This window comes from Chelonoidis abingdonii, chromosome 2 (assembly GCF_003597395.2).
Source record: "Chelonoidis abingdonii isolate Lonesome George chromosome 2, CheloAbing_2.0, whole genome shotgun sequence".
Taxonomy (NCBI): Eukaryota; Metazoa; Chordata; order Testudines; family Testudinidae; genus Chelonoidis; species Chelonoidis abingdonii.
In genome coordinates this window covers 6,855,761-6,877,377 of record NC_133770.1, presented here as the reverse complement: position 1 = coordinate 6,877,377, position 21,617 = coordinate 6,855,761, and the positions used below count along the sequence as shown (strand labels likewise).

General features: G+C 46.7%; 1 protein-coding gene across 1 annotated transcript in view; it reads left to right on the top strand.

Moving 5' to 3' along the window:
- Positions 1–19,179, top strand: part of PTH1R (parathyroid hormone 1 receptor) — a 166,835-nt gene extending 147,656 nt beyond the window's left edge. The window contains exons 8-13 of the mRNA XM_032782892.2: positions 2,421–2,481; positions 7,226–7,292; positions 10,799–10,893; positions 13,008–13,149; positions 15,146–15,187; positions 17,924–19,179. Of these exons, the coding sequence (XP_032638783.1) occupies positions 2,421–2,481; positions 7,226–7,292; positions 10,799–10,893; positions 13,008–13,149; positions 15,146–15,187; positions 17,924–18,286 (770 nt within the window). The 3' untranslated portion in view covers positions 18,287–19,179. The remainder of the gene's footprint in view (positions 1–2,420; positions 2,482–7,225; positions 7,293–10,798; positions 10,894–13,007; positions 13,150–15,145; positions 15,188–17,923) is intronic.
- Positions 19,180–21,617: the final 2,438 nt, after the last annotated feature.

Here is a 21,617-nt window from a genome sequence, read left to right as displayed (position 1 = left end):
AAGGCTCTGTACATACATATAGGGCAGTGTGTAGCATACAAACACTACACACCCATCTAGCACTGGTGTAAACAGTAGTATGGACAGTGATGAACAGCTGAGTAGAGTAGGGTGCCCTACGTGACTGAACCCCCTGTACCCTACACATCTCTCCACACGCCCAAGCACTGCCTCCCATGTCTGCATTGCTAGGTCTAACACTGTAGTGTACCGCTGCCGGAACCTTTCGCCACTGCCTGTAGCTACACACCCTAGTACATGTGGCACCGCCTGCCTTTCCCTGGGGCTTGTAGCTACATGGACCCTACATGCTGCCGCGAGCATAGGCAAATGTAGACAAGGTCATAGTGAGTCATCTCTGCCCCACACCCCATTCAGGAAAGTACTTAGCACTTACTTAAGCACATGTTTAACATCCTGTGGACTTCAATGGAGCTGAAATGGACTTAAAGTTACACACATACATAAGGACTTTCCTGAATTGAATCCCACAGAGGATAGACACTACACAGAGTTTATAATTATTAATAACCAGCCTCAGTGTTTTTGCAGGGAGAGATAGCTCAGTGGTTTGAGCATTGCCTTACAAAACATAGGGTTGTAAGTTCAATTCTTGAGGTGGCCACTTAGGGATCTGGGACCTGATCCTGCTTTGAGCAGGGGGGTTGGACTAGATGGCCCCCTGAGGTCCCTTCCGACCCTGATCTCCTGTGAAAGAGGCTCTTTTACTACCATTTGTGAAGACTCTTATAGGCCCAATCCTGGGTTTTCAGGGAAGTCCATGGGGGATTTGGGTGCATAAAGAAATTAGAACTGGACTCAAAAAATAATATATTCCGCTATTCAGTATTGTCTTAGCTCTTTCAGGGACAAAGTAATGCCAGGTGTAAATCCACTGAAATAAGCATGGTTAGACCAGAGGTGAATTTGACCATTATGCTTTAAACATATTTTCCCAGGGTTGTCTTAGCTTTCATTAATTCATGAGGCAGATGGAAGAAGCTTCTTCTCCCATCCTAGTTGAGAAAAATCTCTTTCTTTGATCAAATTGCAATGGGTAAAATGTCAAGATGCATCAAATTAGAGGAAGGAACCCTGGCAATCTGAATGACTTGTCCAGCAAAATCTCCTAGCCTCCTAATTTCCATAGTTAATACTTATCTCTAGAACTGGTCAAAATTGGGAATTTCTGTCCCATAGGAAATGCTGAGATTTTGAGATTTTGTCCTGAATCAGGACAAAAAGTAAAAATCTCAGCACTTTTGCAAAATGAAATATTCCAAAAATATTTTGTTTTGACTTTATCATTTTGATTGTGTATAATAGGAATATAAAAGTCAAAACACTAATGTGGAAATAAGTTTTGATCACTTCAGTATGTTCCTGCAATACATTTTATTTTTTGTCAAATCAGCATATTCCAACTTGAAACTGTTCCAGTGGAAATTTTTCAGCTAGCTCTACTTATCTGCTGGGGTTGGAGATCAGCCTGGAACTATCACAAAGATGGTCTCTCCCATAGGATTTCTGCTGAATCCAGTTCAACAGGCAGCAGTGAGAGGGCTATGTGAACTAGATAGCCACACAGAGCCTAGTGCCTCCAGATGGTCTGTAACCCAAAAGGGCAGCACAAGTGCTCTCCCCAACTCCAAGCTGCATTCCCGTCTGACTCTGGTGCCACAGGGTTATAACAAAAATGAATATACAAACTGATCTGCCCTACTTGGAAACTTACTGGCTTCCCAAACTTTTGAGAAGGTCTCCAGCGCCTCAGAAGCAGTGGAAGGTAGAGAGGTTGTCACTGTCTGAGGGGATTGCCAGCAGCCATCTTGGATATGTGTGTGATGGGTGTGTAAAGGTTAGGATGCTTTCTATCCAGAGAGGTAGTGTGGTCCAGTGGGTTGAAAATCCAGAGTTCTGGTCCAATCTCTGTCCTTCTGTATGATCCTTGGCAAAGTCGCTCATCTCCTCCCGTTTCTCCTTCTTGCCAAGTTAGTTTGTGAGTTCTCTGGGGCAGGGACAGTCTCTTCATATAGGTATGTACAGTGCCCAACACAATGGAATCACAACTCAGTTAAGACCTCTAGTAAGATCATTGCTACTGTAATATAAATGATAATAGTCCTGAGTCATTTCTGTCTCTGGATCCAAATTTCCCCGGAACTCCGAGGTATCCATATTTGGTGTTCTAGATAGAACCAAGACATGGAATATGGGTCTATGTCTGATTCCAGACCTGTGGTTCTCTGACGTTGGTGGTGAAACCAGGATTGAGCTCTTAGGCTCCAAACTATACTTGAACCATGGGGAACTCCTCTAAATAGTTTCCCTCCCGCCAGCTCTAGCTCTCTGCAGTTGGCTTGCAGTGGACTGAGTTTGCTATACATTGTATTTACTGATGAGTACTTTCTTGTTTTCAGGACTCCCTGCTGTAATTGTCACAGTGTGGGCCAGTGTGAGGGCCAATCTAGCAGACACAGAGTAAGTCTTGGTTGGATTCTGTGTTGTTTTTCTCCTGTTGTTGTGTTATGTCTTTGCTGTGTTTTTGGAACTGAGAGGTTTGTGGATGAATTACAGACCCCGGGGAGGGGGAAAGCTAGATAAGGCTGCAGATCTGAAGCAATCTTAAAATGAAGGCAGGAAATGTACCAAGCAGGGGATGAAATTCTGTAGTTCTGTTGTAACTCTCCTGGCTCATCTTTGGTTTTAAATAATTTAACCAATTTGTGGTTACCTACAACTTCACAGCTGGCACATTGGGACCACCTGGAAGTCTGCATCAAGCTCAGGGATAGAACTGTGATTCTCGTGTAACCCACACACCTCTTGGGTGTGGTGTTCTGTCCCTTCTAGTGGCACCAAGACCACTTAGAAATTAATATATTTGCTACAGCCTTAGCTAATTGCCATGTGGCTGAGGCTCCTGCATTTAGCTCCAGAGGTTCCCAGGTTTGATTCTTCCCCCCAACAGTTGATATTGCTCTCCACAAATGGCACTTCTACCACTTGAGCTAAAAAAGAATCACCCATTCACTTGTACATTACAGGGCTTATGACACAAATCTGAGTAGTTCCAATCCTATCCAGCAGAGGTCAATACTGCACTTTGCTTGCTTTTTCCATTTACACGTGGTCGGAGGCACCCATGATTCTTCACCACTCGATCCAGTCCATGGCATGGGTTCATCGGTCTTGGAGTTACAATCTTTTCATTTTCAAACTTCTCTTGACAGTCTTTCCATCATATCCTTGTTCTTCCAGGTCCTTTCAGACTGTCCCATTCCTCCCATGCTTTCTTTGCTAGTTGTTTGCCTCACATTCCTATCAGACATCCAGCCCCCATCAAATGTATGCTCTCCAGCCAATCTCACTGAAAGTCCCAAATATACTTTCTCCCTAATTTCTTCCATGAACACTCTCTACCCTCCGCTTGCTCACTGTTCTCTTCAGCATATTACTTTCCACTACCTGTCTCTTCCTTGCTTCCATCTTCATAAGACCCACAGTTTCCAAACCATAGAGCAGGCAGGGACAATCACAAGCAGCACATACTTTTCCTTCCAGTTTGTTACTTAATTGCCGGTCCCAAATACTCCTGCCATCTTTTTCACTGCTGCCCACACACACTGAGTTCTTCTGTTCAGTTCCCCGTATCTTTATCTCTCCAGTAGCACTATGTGTATTTCCCAAGCATACAACTTCTTTCTTCTGATTAAGCTTCTCTTCATAAACTTAAATCAACAGATCTTCTTCCACTTTCCCTATTTGCACAACTTCCATTTTCTATGTGTTTACTTTCAACTGTGGTCTTCAGCCACAGATTTGGGTGGTGGGGCTTCAACCCATTCTGATACCATATTTACCACTTCCTCTTTGCTGTCAGCCAAATGAGTCAGATCAGCGTACATTAGTTTTCTCTGTGTCTCCACAGGCTTGGTTCTCTGACTAATTAGCTCCATAATTAGGATGAAGAGAAGTGGACACTACTTTGACTCAATCTCCCTGTCACCTCAAAAATCTCTGAAATTCCATTTTTGTTACCCACTTAGCTTTTCACCCTCAGTACAGTTCCTCTATCATCTCCACTTCTTGAAGTACCCCTCTCACCCACAGGGGTGGCTCTAGACATTTCACTGCCCCAAGCACAGCGTCATGCCGCTGGGGGCGCTCTGCCGGTCGCCGGTCCCGCGGCTCCGGTGGACCTCCCACAGGCGTGCCTGCAGAGGGTCCGCTGGTCCCGCGGTTCCACTGAAGTGGGACCAGCGGACCCTCCGCAGGCATGCCGCCGAAGACTGCTTGCCTACCGCTCTCCCGGCGACCGGGAGAGTGCCCCCCCGTGGCATGCCGCCCCAAGCATGTGCTGGGGCCTGGAGCCGCCCTTGCCCACCCATCTCAATACTCCAAACACCAACCCCCGAAGAACCGAGTCATAAGAGACGCCATATCAGGTCACACCATGGTCCACCTTGCCCAATATCCTGTCTCCAACAGTGGCCCATATCAGAGCTTCAGGGGGAGTGTACAGAACAGAGCAACTATGGAGTGATCCACCCCATCTTCACCTCCAAGCTTCTGGTAATCAGAGGTTTAGGGTCACTCTGAGCATGGGGTTGTGTTCCTGACCATTTTGACTAATAGCCATTGATGGACCTATCCTTGATGAACTTATCTAGTTCTTTTTTGAACCCAGTTATATTTTTGGCCCTCACAACATCTCGTGGCAAGGAGTTCCACAGATTAGTTGTGCAGAGTGTGAAAAAGTACTTCCTCTTGATTGTTGGATGCTTTCCCAAGCTCAATAAATGCTACTTAGCAGTTATGCCCTCTTTTGATCACATTGTCAAACTTACATCTCAATGCAAATACTATGTCTATAGTACTCCTTCCCTTCCCAAAGCCATGCTGCTCCTCTCCTGTGTTTTCCTCCACCTTGCACCTCAACCTGACCTTCAAAACTCTCTCAAGGACTTTAAGAGGCTGTCTTAACAGGGTGATGCCCCGATAGGTATTTGGGTCACCTTTACCCCTCCGAAGAGGCACAGTCAATCTTGTTCTCCACTCATCAGATAACCTAGGTTGATCTCAGCAAACACGTAGTAACCTGTGAAGCCACTTGATTCCAATATCTCCGGCTTCATTGAACATATCAGCACTTATCTTCACCAGTTGCTTTACCATTCTTCATCACATTTAGTACTTTTTCTCCCTCCTCTACAGCAGCGGTGGGCAACCAGCGGGCCATCAGGAGAATCCGCTGGTGGGCTGCCAATTTGTTTACATTTGCACAGCCTCCCGCAGCTCCCAGTGGCCACAGTTCACCGTTTCCGGCCAATGGGAGCTGTGGAAAGTGGCGGCCAGCACGTCCTTGTGGCCCACGCCACTTTCCGCAGCTCCGATTGGCCAGGAACGGCGAACCGCAATCACTGGGAGCTGTGGGCGACCATGCAAATGTAAACAAACTGTCTGGCAGCTCGCCAGCGGATTACCCTGATGGGCAGGGTGCGACCTGCGGGCCGTAGCTTGCCCACCACTGTTCTACAGACATTGAAACCTTTTGAGATCAGTACTGCACATAAAGTCATAGAAATGTAGGGCTAAAAAGGACCTTGAGAGGTCATTTTACCCATCCCCCCATTGCTGGGGATTAGGCATACCTAGATTATCCCAGACAGGTGTTGGTCTAACACACTAGCCAGTTGAAATAGCACAAAGCAGCTATTCTATGCTCACCCCCAAACCCACTGCCAATTTCAGCATAAGCTGAACATATTCAACGCTAACTTCTGAAATTTGCCACCTTTTCAGTCAAAGGCTCTCCGGGCACTGGGTGGGGGGTGGCTGTAGCTCCCCCCCGCCCCTGCCCAGTAGCTCCTGCTTTTAAAATGGAACCAAACCTGATATCGTGCTGTGCAGCATAGTTTGCAGGCACGATATACATCCATATCTGAAACCATGCTACAAGTACGTTCCTAACCGAGCAAAGGTTAACCTAACTGCACGCCCTACTGCATGTGACTCAGCTCATTAGAGGACAACATATCCCTCGTCACCTTGACGCGGGGTATTTGCAAACACTTGTCCGTGTAAAAACCTTCCGCTCCTGTCAGGGCTTTCGCCACCCCTTTTATTTGCTCTCCTCAAACATCCGCACGGAACAGATGCTGGCCCCGGACGTGAAAACCACTACTGTAGTGTGGTGCCAGCAGAGGGCTACAGACCCTTTCATTTCTTGATTGCTGGAGCACATCCAGTCCACAGCAGCTGCGGTGTGAAGCCATGATTACTATCGGACGGGCTCACTCAGGGGCCTATATAAAATATCTTTGGAGGCCTCTGTCGAGTTCCCAGCAGAGAGGTGACCACATCAGAAAACCCACCACCTCAATCAATGCCCCCTCCCTTTATGGGCAGCCAAAGCAGAGAAGCCAAGGATGGGCTAGGCCAGGAGAATGAACCTCCAGCAGAGTAGGGTTGAGACTCGTTGGCAGAACAGAATGAGGAGATAAATGCAGCTGTTCTCAACAGAGATCATCCTGCAGGGTAAGCCAGGGCAGCAACTTCTATCACTGCAGCATTCACTTGGGCCTCGTCTACACACAAACCATTAACTATAGGTATGATTTTTAAAACCAGTTGAGTTAAAGCCCTCTGTGGACACTCTTAACTTTAATTTAAGCCTGTGTAATTAATGACTACTGTTGGTAAATTTGAAAGCACAAGCTAAACTGATGGAACCAGTTTTAAACCAGTTTAAGTATGTCCACACAGGGCTTTGTACTGGTTTAGTTAGATCGGTACAACTTCTGTGTGTCAGCCAGGCCTAAGGAAGCGAATCCCAATATGGCTTGCTGCAGCCTGGCCATTACAGACTGGGGTGCAGAATTCCAGTTCAAAGAGGACTGGACACAAGCCTTGACAATGCTAAAAGAACAAGTCCCTGGAATCTGCCAAGAGTAATGCCCAATTTCCACAGCTTTCAGTACATCTTAAGCACTAAATATCTTTGAGGATCTGGGCCTAAGATTTAAAATACATTTAAAACTGGCTTTTAAAAGCAAACGTTTTGATGCCGATCATTGCTGATGAGATGGGGAAGGTATGGCTTGGGTTGGGGTTCGGTTGGTTCAGCACATGTACAGGGCATTGAAGGGTTCCCGTTTCAGACATTGGGGCTATTTGTCTGGGCAGATGAGGATTTACTGACGTGTTGCCAATCTCTTCCTAGGTGTTGGGACTTGAGTGCCAGCAATTTACAATGGATATTTCAGGTTCCCCTCCTGGTAGCTATTGTGGTGAGTACCGGATTTGATTTGGGGTGGCAAGGGGGGCAGGGCCAAAAGTAGGCTGCTGGAAGAAAGAAACCCAGCCTGTTATCCCAAACTTTTAAATAAAATAAACACATAGGTCAGGATTTACAAGTGACCAGTGATTTTGGGGTGGGGGCTCAACTTTGGGGGGTCTGACTTGACACGTCATAAAAGGGCCTGATTTTCAGACAGTGCTGAGCACCTGTCCTCTAAGAATCAAGGTGTTTCCAGCATATTGAATTCGAGAGTCTTTCCACTGACTTCAGAGAGCTTTGAATCAGGCCAAATGGCCTTGATTCTTCTGACTTACGAATCACGTGATAGAGCAGTGTGAGTGAGAGGAGAATCAGGCCTTCCGCATTTGGAACCTTCTGAAGTAAATGGGCTAATACGTGTAATTAGTAGAGCTGATCTGGGAAATTATTTTTTATTTTCTTCCCTTGTTAAAATTTGGTGTTGACAGAAATTCTCCAACTGGTGGTTCCTTCTGTACACTGGAAAGAGCAAAGTGCCAAGACCACACAATGAGCATTTGAAATAAAACTGCAGGATGGAAGACAGTTCAGATAGTTCAAGTGGTTGATTGCCAGCAACCCCATTGCATTTAATTTAAAGCCCAGTTAGTAGACGACAAAGAGCTGAATAGATGTTTGTCCTTGTAAAGAGAATGCTTCTTCATGAGATTCTACAGGGCTATTTACAAATGCAACTATTTACTGTGCAAACATATTCTGTGGGTTGTTTCCGTTTAGTCTCTGTGGGTTCCTATTGCACACTTGGCTGCTTTTTCAGTCCCTGCACTGCTTGTCATCCGTTACCGGACAAAGTTTTGCATTTTCTGGATGAGCTCTCAGACAGTTGTGGGTCTAAGGAGCTTGAAGTCCCTCCACTGCACTGGTAACTTAGAAGTTATTCAGTTGTTTGCATTTCCTTCAAAGCTTTGCTAGTGTTTCAGGAAAAACAAGAGGAATTTCCTTCCTTGTTTCCTTCAGATTGGGATCATGGCAATACAGTAGCAATCAGGAAATACAAGGCCTGATGAAGGACGGCAAAGAAACAAACACAGGTCATAGACAGTCTAATGGCTTGGCCATTGGTAGCTGGAGAGAAAGGATGGCCTTGTGGCAAAGCTAAGAGTCACAATTTCTGAGTGAAATTCCTGCCTCTGTCCAGACTTTCTGTGCGACCTTGAGTCCGTCACTTAAGAGTGAAATCCTGGCTCCATTGAAGTCAATGGCAAAACTCTCATTGATTTCTCCGGGGCCAAGATTTGCCAGTTACCTCCCTGCGCCTCATGTATCCATCTTTAAAATGGCAGTAATAAGACTCTCGTTCTTCTCTCTGTAGTCTGTCATGTCTCTTTAGGTTTCATATTCTTCAGGGCAGAGACCGCCTCTTAGTCTGTGCTTTGTACAGCCCCTAGCACAAGGAGGCCCTGAGCTCCGCTGAGGCCTCTAGGCCCAAGTAATCAACTCTGCAGAAAAATGTAGACCAGTTTCACACAGAGCCCTAGCCCATGAAGATACTGTCCAACAAGGGCAGAGGCCGTGCAAACTGCCCCCATCCCACTTTGTCCTGACAACAGGCCTCGATCCTGATTTAGAGGCACCTGACTGGTGCGAGGGGGGAGGGGAAGAGTCATTCAGACTTCCGGCTGAATTTCAATCACCTGTTCGAAAGGTTCCGTTCTTTCAGCCATTTTGAGGCACTCAGATGCTCAGTGATGAGTAGGGCCCTACCAAATTCATGGCCATGAAAAATGCGACATGGACCATGAAATCTGGTCTCCCACTGTAAAATCTGGTCTTTGGGTGCTTTTACCCGATACAGTGCAGATTTCACGGAGGAGACCAGTGTTTCTCAAATTGGGGGTCCTGACCCAAAAGGGAGTTGCGGGGGGGGTCACAAGGTTATTTTATGGGTGTCACAGTATTGCCACCCTTACTTCTCCACTGCCTTCAGAACTGGGTGGCTGGAGAGTGGCAGATGTTGGCTGGGCACCCAGCTCTGAAGGCAGAGCCCTGCCAGCAGCAGCGCAGAAGTAAGTAATTCCAGACCATGCCACCCTTCTGCGCTGCTGCCTTCAGAGCTGGGCAGCTGGAAAGTGGCAGCTGCTGACCGAAGGCCCAGCTCTGAAGGCAGCAGTGCAGAAGTAAGGGTAGCGATACCATTCCCTGCTGTCCTTACTTCTGCGCTGCGGCTGGCATTGGCTCTGCCTTCAGAGCTGGGCACTCAGCCAGCAGCTGCTACTCTCCAGCTGCCCAGCTCAGAAGGCAGCGCCACCGCTAGCAGCAGCGCAGAAGTAAGGGTAGCAATATCGCAACTCTCCTACAATAACCTTGTGATCCCCCCCCCCCAACACACAACTCCTTTTTGGGTCAGGACCCCTACAATTACAACACCATGAAATTTCTGATTTAAATAGTTGAAATCATTAAATTTATGATTTTAAAAATCCTCTGACCATGAAATTGACCAAAATAGACCGTGAATTTGGTAGGGCCCTAGTGACGAGCATGATGGAAAGACAAAATTCACCTCAATGCGCCATCAAATCTCACCGAAGTAGGGCTGGCCGGAAAAAGAAAATTCCACTTTGTGAACAATTCCCGGCTTTTGAAATCTGTTGTCGTTTCGCATTGGGGTAAAGAAGAGAGCTTCCGAAACATGGGTCTTCCATACCCCAGGCAAGCGCCCTACCCAGCTGGGCTCTGGAGTCAGGCTTTCTTTCAATCTCTCCTATTGGAGCTGTTCTCCCATATGGGGATAACTACATGTTCACCAGGACAAAGAGAGTAATTGACTCTATAGCCTCATGCTCAGGGCACTGGAGTGGGATGGGGTTTTGCCTCCAGGCTCATCCCAGTGTGGAGTAGGGGCTTGAACCTGGGTCTTCCATCTCCCAGGTGAGGGGCTTGCTATTGGCTATTCTGGGATATGGTTTTGGTTTTCTCTCTGGTTTTGACCAAAAGTTCTGTCCTGCAGCTGGGAAACCTTCGTTGAAACCGATACATTTCCAGGAAAAGTTTTGGTTTGGACGAATCAGCATTTTCCATTGAAAAATTCCCGCTAGTCACGTGGTTTTTAAATAGAGCCATGGCCGTTGCTTGGGCGCCTTGCTCTGGAGTGAATTTTACCTTAAGTGCCTAGATAGATCTTGTTACACGTGCCTGTTACCACCATGAGACAATAACAAGGCTAGATGTGATGAGGTCTGCTAGGGACCAGAATAAAAGGGGTGGCCCATCCTTTTCTCCGTGACACAAGATCAAGCAGAGAGCACTCAGCTTATACACAGTTGGCCTGAGCTTGCTAAATTACTGAGCTGGTTGTGAAGGAGCTGCGTACCTTCACCTCCTCCAGTAGGAGCTGAAGATGCTCTCTGGAAACATCTGGGAGGACGGGGCCCTGGGGAAAGGTGCCATCTCAATCCAGTAGCACTGCAGGTTTTGCTTTTTTGTGATTTAAAAAAAAATCTTTCTCTTTTTCAGGTAAATTTTATTCTTTTTATCAATATTATCCGAGTCCTAGCAACCAAGCTACGGGAGACAAACGCAGGGAGGTGCGATACGAGACAACAGTACAGGTGAGTCCCCTTTCCCTTCTGGCACGAGACAATGAGAAACACAGGATGGGCTTGACGGCCTGGGAGATCAAAGTCTCCTAATCACCTGCAGAGCAGGGACAACGCACATCCAGCCTCAGTCACTGCTGTGCTTTCCACCGAGCCAGCAAAGTTCCAGTGGAGCAGCAGCACATGGCGTACCAGGGCATTGCAAGCCTCCTCTCAGTGCTCCCTTAAGAAGAGTAGATCCTAGCCTGGAGGGACCAGCTGATAGGCTGAGGGAAGTTCAGCCTCCAAGGTCAGTTTGGCTCATGGCCTCTTTGCTGGCATGGCCATCAAGGGCTAACGATGACAGTGGTATTTGTGAGGTGGCCACATACACCATCTATTGAGGAGCCCACCAAGAGCTGTTGGGTAGTAGGAGTGTCTGGTCCAGTGGCTAGGGTCCTCGGCTGCTACTCAGGAAACCTCAGCTCTGGTCCTGGCTCTACCGTGTGACGCTGGGGCGGTTCCAGTCTTTGTCTGCCTTGTCTATTTAGATTTCAGGGGCTGTCTGTTATGTTATGTTTGTACAGAGCCTAGCAGAATAGGGTCCCGATCTCACTACCATAGTGCCTGCATGCTTTACCAGGACCCAAATAATTAATACTAATGATTTTCGATAACTATTGCCCTAGGTTGACATTGATCCAACGGCAAAAAGCAAAGGTCCCTGGCTGTACCGTAAAATCCCATCCTTCCTTTTTATACTTCTGCCCCCTCTTGTTTTCGAAACCTTGACCTGCAATTGCTCAAGTGAAGAAAGATTCCTAACTATTCACAGGAAGTTTGGAGTTTCATCTTGGGTTTTCTTGTCTGTTTGGGTTTTTTCTTTTTTTTCTGTTCCTTTTCCCTTGACAATGAAGCATATTTGCAACGTAGTCAAAGTTTGACTGTGAAAGTAAATAGCTGAGAGACCTCCGCAGCTAGGGAACTCCCAGGGTGTTTGTAGGCTTAAGTTCAAATGATTCAGCGCACAATATCCCGAGGAGAGAGAGCAAAATAATTCAGTTTGGTATCATTGAAAAGCAGGATTCCCAGGTCGCCTCTACCAGCTTGCTCCCAGAAGAGTCTCCAAAAGTGAGATAATACTTAGTCCTGCCATGAGTGCAGGGGACTGGACTTGATGAGCTCTCGAGGTCCCTTCCAATCCTACAATTCTATGTTTCATTGGAAGTGGGGCTGGAATTTGGCTTCAAAATGCAAACGTTTGTTTTGCTGCCATGTCACAGCCGTGACTGATCTGTTTGTTTATTTCTCGCTCGGAGAGGCTTGCTATTAATTATGGCTTGGACGGGCTCAGCTCTTTTTATTTTTTAATCCCTGCAGAGATTGTCAGTCATTGGACAGCGAAAGCACCGGGCCTCCTGGCAATGCTGCCCCTTGCTAATTGCCTCCATTTGGCAATTGCCATCACCATTGGCAGTGGTTTCGATCCCTGGATCGGCATCATTTCCAGTCAGTGTCTGTTCCCTTAGGGATTCGAGGGATGAACCCAGCCAAATGTTAGGGTCTGGGTTGTAGCTAAGGCGCAAGGGCTCCTGCTGAGGTGAAGTTGTGCCTCCATCTAGGGGACCTCCAGAGCACATTACACCCCAGGGAAACACAAGATGATAGCAGATGAGCTGCCCCGTTCCATAGGATAGCCTGGCATTCTCTCTCCAGTGCCCCCAGCTAGCCCTGATGCCTCCCAGCCAGGTCAGCATCCCTCCAGCTCTGCTGATATCCTCCATTCCATCCACCACTAAGCATGCCAGTGCCCAGGGGATGCAAGCGTGGCATGTTCTTGGAAGTCTGCCTCCTTGTCCCGTCTGAGCATAGGCAGGCTGGCCCAAGATATGGAGCAGCACTATCCTTCGTTTACAGAGATTTTTAGTGCTGGTGGAAGGTACTGGCTTTATGGGCCTGGAGACTAGATATCCGCAATTGGGCACATATGGGCAGCAGCAGTGCAAGCTTTCCCCCTTCTCCCACCCGCCCCACAGCCCCAGCACCATTTCACCACATTGCCTCAATCCAGACCCTAAGGAGACCCAGAGGATAATTCAGACTCATGACTTTCTCCATGTCTTTGTCTCCTTCTCCTGTTCCTACAGGAAGCTGCTGAAATCTACCCTTGTCCTTATGCCTCTGTTTGGAGTTCACTATATAGTTTTCATGGCTTTGCCATATACAGAGGTATCAGGGATTCTTTGGCAAGTTCAAATGCACTATGAAATGCTGTTCAACTCTTTCCAGGTACTGTACCCTGTTAAGTTTTCTGGGCATTTTAAGGACAAAGTAGTGGTGTTTGGTGGGATGGAAGGTGGACATCAAATGTGTTCTGCTTTGGAGGAAAGGATTTTTAATCGGTGCCAAGTTACACTCCCAAGATTTAATGGCTGCACTTTGGGTGTATTATGTATTTGCAAACCATGTTAGGGTACTTTGGGACAATGTGTCAGGCAAAAAATTTAATCGTTTTATGGTCATTTGTCCACCAAAATCCCTTGAGATCCAAGTTAGATCTTCAGTGGGGATAAGCTGCATGGATTTAAGCCAGCTGGCCTCAAAGTAGCTTGTCCTAGTCCTACAAACGGATCAACTGACATGAACCACAGCACCCCACTGAAGTCGATGATAAGCAAGGGTATAGTGTATATCTGAGTGTAGGATTGGGATCTTTTAGCCAAAATGAGTGCAGCCATCTGATGAAAATTGTGTTGCATGCACACTGCACAGCCCTCCCTTCAGGACAACCTATTGACCAACGGTTTAAAATCTTAAGTGACCGACTGGCGTGGCTGACATGAAGCTGGGAAATGAGAGCCGAGCTCAGACAAACTCTGGATCCAAAGTGCGGGGAGGTGCAGATTCAGACTGGACCTGACATGGGAGGACCTGGCCCTGGATTCTTTGCACACCCAGAACTCCCATTTGGGTGCAAAGGGAATGCATGACTGGGTCCCAAAACTGGCTTCTCATCTCATCTGATCCTGGATTTCCCACCTCCCAACTGACTGTCCAGTTTTGGGTCCCACACTACAAGAAGGATGTGGAAAAATTGGAAAGAGTCCAGCGAAGGGCAACAAAAATGATTAGGGGGCTGGAGCACATGACTTATGAGGAGAGGCTGAGGGAACTGGGATTGTTTAGTCTGCAGAAGAGAAGAATGAGAGGGGATTTGATAGCTGCTTTCAGCTACCTGAAAGGGGGTTCCAAAGAGGTTGGATCTAGACTGTTCTCAGTAGTGGCAAATGACAGAACAAGGAGTAATGGTCAAGTTGCAGTGGGGGAGGTTTAGGTTGGATATTAGGAAAAACTTTTTCACTAGGAGGGTGATGAAGCACTGGAATGGGTTATCTAGGGAAATGGTGGAATCTCCTTCCTTAGAGATTTTTAAGGTCAGGCTTGACAAAGCCCTGGCTGGGATGATTTAGTTGGTGTTGGTCCTGCTTTGAGCAAGGGGTTTTACTAGATGACCTCCTGAGGTCCCTTCCATCCCTGATATTCTATGATTCTATGACTGCCCTGACACTGGGCTATACAGTCAGTTTCTCTCCACTTCCCCCCAAATATTTATTGATACAAAGTGGAACATCTCCAACAAGCGAGTGTGAGAAAGCCCCACCCCAGAATACTCCATAGATGCAGCAATTAGGCCACTCATCTGGGACATAGCAGAGTGGAGTGCAAGTCCCTGCTCTGTCTAGTTCAGAGTAAGGGCTCGAACGTGGGACTTCTACCTGCCTGCTAAGAGCCCTCATCACATGAGCTATGGGATCTTCTGAGAGCTCTGGGGTTTTCTGCCAAAAAATTCTGAAGGTCTCGGGTTTGTCCTGAAGCAAAAGAGGCACATTTCTGAAAGCCTGAAAATTTTCCCAGGGCAGGAAAATGACCTGGGACAGTAGTGAGCAGCTGCTCTTCCAAAGCCTTTACAGGACATCTGCAACAGGAAACAAATGTGCATTTTCTGCCACAGCCCAGGACAGATGTGCCAGCCAGCCAGCCAGTGCACATAGGATGCTTTAAACACTGGCTAGCCAATAGCCTGGAGGACAGTCAGTGTCACCCATTTCTTGGAGGCTGCTAGACAACAGGAGTTTTCCTAGTTTGCACTGTTTTTTAGCTGGGGTAAACCGGTGTTGTTCCATTGCCATCAGTGAAACTATGTGGATTTGGGCTATGGTTTCAGTGAATTGACATTGAGCTGCAGCAGGATAAATGCTAATGTGTTGTTTCATCTTCTTTCCAGGGATTTTTTGTTGCCATCATATACTGTTTTTGCAATGGAGAGGTGAGTGTCTTTGGTTCTTAATGATCCTCTTTCATTATAAATAGAGTCCAAATATCTACAGTCAGCTAGTCCCGCTGGGGTTAACTCTACTGAAGTCACTGGAGTTAGGCAAGCAAAGAATTAGGCCCTTGGTATAGAAATGTCTCCACTGCTTTGCACCTTTCTTAGTCATTTCCCCCTGGGTGACATGGATCTAAATGCTACCAAATGAGAATCGGTTCAAACTGGGTCCAGTAACATTTTGCACACCCCTCTCCACCAGGGTAAATGAGAGTACGAGGGACAAGATGATGGACAATCAGGCTCATACCATCTGAACCATTTAGGGGAAGACCATTAGCAGCCCATATGGAAGAGCCTCCCACAGCAGCAACTCCTGTGCTCTGGGGAACTCCAGATCTGCTCGCTTCCTCCCCGCTTGAGGATTCTTGGAGGCAGGGAGGCCAAGGCCCCACTGTTTCAGCACAGTGGGGGTGGTACATTGGGATGAGCAATTGGGTCCATCTGAATGGCTGGAGCAAAGAGGGCAGTCTTAGAATCATAGACGTGTAGGACTGAAAGGGACCTTGAGAGGTCTTCTAGTCCAGTCCACTGCACTCAAGGCAGGACTGCATAATAACTAGACCATCCCTGACAGGCGTTTGTCTAACCTGTTCTCAAAAACCCTGCAGTGACAAAGATTCCACAAGCTCCCTAGGCAGTTTGTTCTAGTGCTTAACTACCCTGACAGTCAGGTAGTTTTTCCTAACGTCCAACCTAAACCGCCCTTGCTGCGGTTTAAGCCCATTGCTTCTTGTCCTTCATGGACAAGGTGAGATGTCTGCCTGGGTCCAGTCTTCCCACAGCTTCTTCTGGGAGAAGCTTTTCTGTCCTCTACGCAGGGCTATGTAAGTTCCATTATTATCTTGCCTGTGAAACGTAGCCCACTACTTATTAATGTTGAGTTACTTCACCAGCCTCTAAACCTTCTGGTCACTCACACTCTTTTCCTGCATCATCAGCAATGCACATTATGGGGGATTGTTATTTGTAGTTCTTCTTGGAGCAGCAGGGAGAGCTCAGGGGGAGTTGATTCAGCAGGCTACCATTCTACCCTCTGGTAACATGCATAGGGATTAAGGCCAGAACAAACCGCTATGATCATCTGCAGCATAACACAGGCCAGTGAACCTTACCCAGCGATTCTTACATCAAGCCCAGGAGTTAGTGTTGGAAATAGAGTGTAATCATTTAGAAAGACATCCAGTCTCGAGGGAAAAACTCCAAATTATGAGAATCCACCCCTTCCCTTGGTGAGCTATTCCAACAGTTAATTACTGTCTGTGTCAAAAATGGGCATATTGTTTCCAGTTTGAATGTTGCTGACTTCACCTTCCAGCCATTAGATCTTGTTTTGCTAGATTAAACAGCCTTCTGCTACCCAATACCTTCTCCCTTTGTCAGTACTTAACAGACCACGATTAACTTGCCTCTTCACATTCTCTTTGATACTCTACCTATAGACTGGAGCTCCCGCAATCTCTTGCAATAAGGCATATTTTGTAGATCACTCATTCTTCTTGTGGGTCTTCACTCCAGTTTTGCTGTTGACATTGCTGCTTTTTGGAGAGGGTATAAAACCCAGGCCTTGCCAACTTGTAGCCATTCAGAATCCAAGGGCATTTTTTTCTGGAGAGTATAGGTATTAACCCAGGCGTCCTGGCCACGTTCCAATCTGAATAATGACTTTCTGCCATCCTAAATCTCCATATTAGTCCAGACCAAGTGTTTGATTTAAACACTAATGCTGCAATGGCACACGAGGCAAAGAACAAAACTAGTGGACTAGCTAAGAAAGCCTAATGAAAAAACATTCATCATGGCCTGAGAGCAACTGCCTTGTGGCATGGTAAAAACATTCACTCAAGATTAAGAGATTCTAAGATCAGACGGGACCACTGATTACTTCACTGTGTGTTACCGACACTGGCTCTAAATTATGGGCTGGATGTTGTTGGCTGGTTATTTGATTTTTTGGGGGGGACAGGCTGCATATGGAGAACAAATGGTTTGAATGATCCCAATATACCAGAAGTTTGCTATACTTCTTTTAAAAGTTTGCAATATGGCAAGGTGTCTTCCTTTGGGACTGAGCCTTTCAGAGTTTTATCTAGCAGGCAGTGGTTTGGTTGCTTATGGCTCAGGGAGGACTCCGAATAGGCAGCTGGGAAAGGAAATCTGGAGGGGAAGGTCATGCGTCTTCCACAAGGAGAAAGAGATAAAGTGAAGGAGAGAAAGCGCCAATCAGTTAGGGACACAAAATGGGGCCAGATCCTTAGGTGATGTAAATGAGTCTGTGTCCACCGAAGTCAATCCAGAGTCCATTGAAGTCAGGGGAGCTGTGCCCATGTATACCAGCTGAGAGATGGGAAAGACCTAACAGGCCTTCTAGTCCATCCCAGGCTGCCACTTGGCCCAGTCAAGTGGTAAATGGTGCAAGAAGTAGGACTTCCGCCATTGTCCTCAGCAGACCATTCCACACTCTCATTTATCCTGCCACTAAGGGGTGGTCCATGATATCCAGCATAACTATCCCTTTGTCCCCATTTGAATCCCTTTACTCCTATTAATCCCCCAGCCAGGTATCTCTATCAACACTACCTCCTTCTGTAGTCCAGTCACCAGCGTCATCCTGCACCATTCTTCCCTTCATTCCTCACTCACGATCTTCCCTCTCTTTTCTCTCCATCTCTTCAGGTTCAAGCCGAAATAAAGAAGTCATGGAGCAGGTGGACTTTAGCCCTTGACTTTAAAAGAAAAGCACGAAGTGGGAGCACGACCTATAGTTATGGACCCATGGTCTCCCATACCAGCATCACTAACGTAACCACCAGAGGGGCCCTAGCCTTACATCTCAATACGAGACTTGTACCGGGTGCCCTCAATGGGCACCGAAATTTGCCAGGCTATGTGAAAAATGGCTCAATTTCTGAAAACTCCATGCCTTCTTCTGGGCCAGAGCAGTACAACAAAGAAGAGGAGTACCTGAATGGCTCTGGACTTTATGACGGAGACAGACCCATGGTACTTGTTGAAGAAGAAAGAGAGACTGTGATGTAAAGAAAGAAGAAGAAGAAGATATTTCCCAGAGAGCATTTAGTGGGCAAAAGAATGCCAGGCCACAAATCAGATGCCAAGGGTTTTCATACAGTTTCTCTGTTCTGTGGAACAAGAGGTCAAGTTATCTGGGAAAAGTGGACCACAGATGTGGCCAGCTGTTGATCACACACATTTATGTAGTGGTCTAGTCTCCAAGGTGTGAATGAAGGCAGTCTTCTCCAGACCCACGGTCCTTGTGACCTGTTGAACAATGGGGATATTCAGAGTTTACAAGGGGACGTACAAATGATACTCTGTAGTTTCACCTCTCAGAGAGTGTCCACGGCACAAAGATGCAGGGAATTCAACCAAGTGAAACGAGACAGTCTGGTGAGGAATGTGACACGCCATTTTCTTTCAGTGGTGCAAGCTGCCCCGGGGTGTTGCCATCACTGCTTGGTTGGGTTTGGTTTTCTCCTTTGTTTTAAAGAAGCCTAGACGCCCTACAATCACCCACACCAGTCTGGCTGAGTCCCACTGGCCATGTCTGCCAGTTCAAGAACACAGCACAGACAGCTCTGGTGTTTCATGGTTTTGCCCCTTTGTTATAAAACCCAACCCCCTGGGGTCATTGTGTGCAAGTTCCCTGCTGGAGGGGCCTTAATTCTGATTCTTTGATGATGAGCATGCTTTTGTGATAAATGACTCCCAGCTACTGGATACAAGTGCCGAATGAGCTTCCCGTTCTCCTACCCAGAGCCCAAGTGACAGGAGAAGCCAGTACAATCCTAGGATTAAAATGCAAGTATCAGAATGTAATGCATTAGCTTGTCCACTCTTAGAAAGAAGCCCATTCTGTCTGCTTCTAAGTGGGTCGAGATGGAAAGGAAAGTTTGCAGCTGCCTTGGGGTGTGTGTGTGCATCCGTAAAGCCACCTCAAACCTTTTCTTTCTTTTCTTTTTGGAATTTCAGGAAAATTGACTTTTTAAAAAAAAATCTTTACATAATTTTTCATTCTCACCTCTGCATTTCCTCCTTCCTGTGGGGTCTGGGCAGGCCAAACTATCCTGAGGGACTGTTGTTGCAGTATTCCCATCTCAGCCAGGAGCAGGAAGGAGCGGGAGTTGGACAAGATAACCTGTTCTCATGAGACACACAGGCCAGTTTTACATAGCCAAGGTGTTGAGTATTGGCCTGCTAAACCCAGAGCTGTGAGTTCAATCCTTGAGGGGGCCACTTAGAGATCTGGGGCAAAAATCAGTACTTGGTCCTACTAGTGAAGGCAGGGGGCTGGACTCAATGACCTTTTGAGGTCCCTTCCAGTTCTAGGAGATTGGTATATCTCCAATTATTACATTACTATTTGAATACTTCAAAATTCCAGACTTCTAGGTGCACTGCCAAACTTGCCAGACTTTTTGTGGTTTGACTATCAAGAACAAACACACGCACATAGGGTGGGCCATATCCTCAGCTGGTGGAAATGGTTGTACAGTTGCAGCTCCATTGAGGTCACTGAAACTACCTATTGAGAACGATTATCCGGACATCATAGTGATGGGCCAAAAAGGGAAACCTGTAAGATAGAGTCTGTGTGAATGGCAGGAAAAGGGATCAGGGATATATTTTCACAATCTACCGTTTCCCTTGCTGGTGGATTCTGTTGATGTCCTGCTATCACCATGGAAGTACGTGGTGGTGATGTTCCATCACACGTGGTACTTTTATCTGACTTGCCTGCTAAGCAGCAGTCAAGTGGTAAAATCCAGGGGCTAGGCCTTTGGCTGCTGAAAATTGGCATAGCTTCCTTCAAGCCATTTCACACCAGCTGAGCATATTGCTTTGTGTCTCTGTAGATGCCATGATTTAGAGCCACGAGGTAATAATGACAGAGCTGCCATTCCAATGTACCATTCCTCAGAGCCTCTCAGGGGGAAATCTGGCTGAGGCAGGCTAAATTCCTTCTTGGGCTCCCAATGCCCCAAGGTGAGCTGTGGTTTCTCAAGCCTCAATCCAGCCCATAATAGTACATTTTGGAACTGTTTCCGGTACGTGAATCATGTTGGCCCCATATAGGAATCATTTGGTTGCAGTCAAAACATAGTCAGAAAGAGGTGGTGTGGCCAGGTGCAATGATCCTGTGGGGGAGTCAAGGATGCGCCTATCAGGTAATCGACTCTCTGTCCTGCTCTTCCACAGCTGAGCTAGTGAAGCCTGCGGACTTCAGAGACATATCCATGCCACCAGAGATGGACTACTGAATCCGCTGCTCCTCTCAGGGCTTAAGATCTTCATTCCCAAAGCTCCTAGCCTGGTGGAGCCTGGTGGGGGGACCCTGAGAAGAGCAGCTGGTATCTTGACTCCACCTCAAGTGTCCTGTACCTGCCTTTGCACCACCTCTCAGGTTAACACCTGATCCAAAGCCTGATCCATTGACTTTGCTGGGCTTCAGATCAGAACCTGGGATGGGGATTGTGGTGACCAAGAGGGCGCCACCCCAGGGCTCTGAAGGAACTGTACTCCCCATTTCAGGTAAAAATGAGGCATATGTTGGAAGGTGACAATATTTATTTTTGATGTTTGTTTTTGTTTTGTGTGGTTAGAATAAGTCCAAATATTCTTAACAATTTACCACCGAATGGCAGCTATTGAAATGTCAGGTCTCCAAAGGGTGAATCGGTTTGGTTGTGGGTTATTTTTTTTTTTAATAAATACTATGCAGAAATTAAGTAATCTTGCAAGGAAAAATAGATGGATTGAGTGAAATTCTGGTGCTGAGAGCAAGCCAACATTGCAGAAATCTGGGTCAGTCTGAAGCACTCACTGCTTGCATCTTAGCCATAGATGCTGGCATAGCCTCTGGAGGGAATTGGAGGAAGCGGAAGTTATTGCCAGTCAACCGTCAGCTAAACACTTGAGTTATTTAGCATCCCATTCAGCTGAGCTGCCGATGTGTAATCCCAATTCAAGAGAGAGATGCATTAAGTATGCTGGCTCTGGCTTTCCAACCCTTGCATGAACCCTTTCAATCTGCCCCCCTCCAATCTCCAGTGGACATGTGTTGTGCTTAAAACCTACCAAGTGGATGCTCGACCCTTGTGACTGTATCACTCAAAGAAAGAAATTACTTAGCAACGTTTCCTTACTGGTGATTCATTATTTACTCGTGTTTGCTGAAGACAGCTCGAGGTTAATAACATGTTTGGAAATCATTTAGCAAAGTTCAAGTAATTATGAGAGCTATGAAATTAATTTATTTGTAAAGACAAGGTATATAATAAATAAATGTAAATTTGTCACTGGATTTAATTACCAGAACCTGCTGTCAGTTGCTAAACATGACCAAAAATTA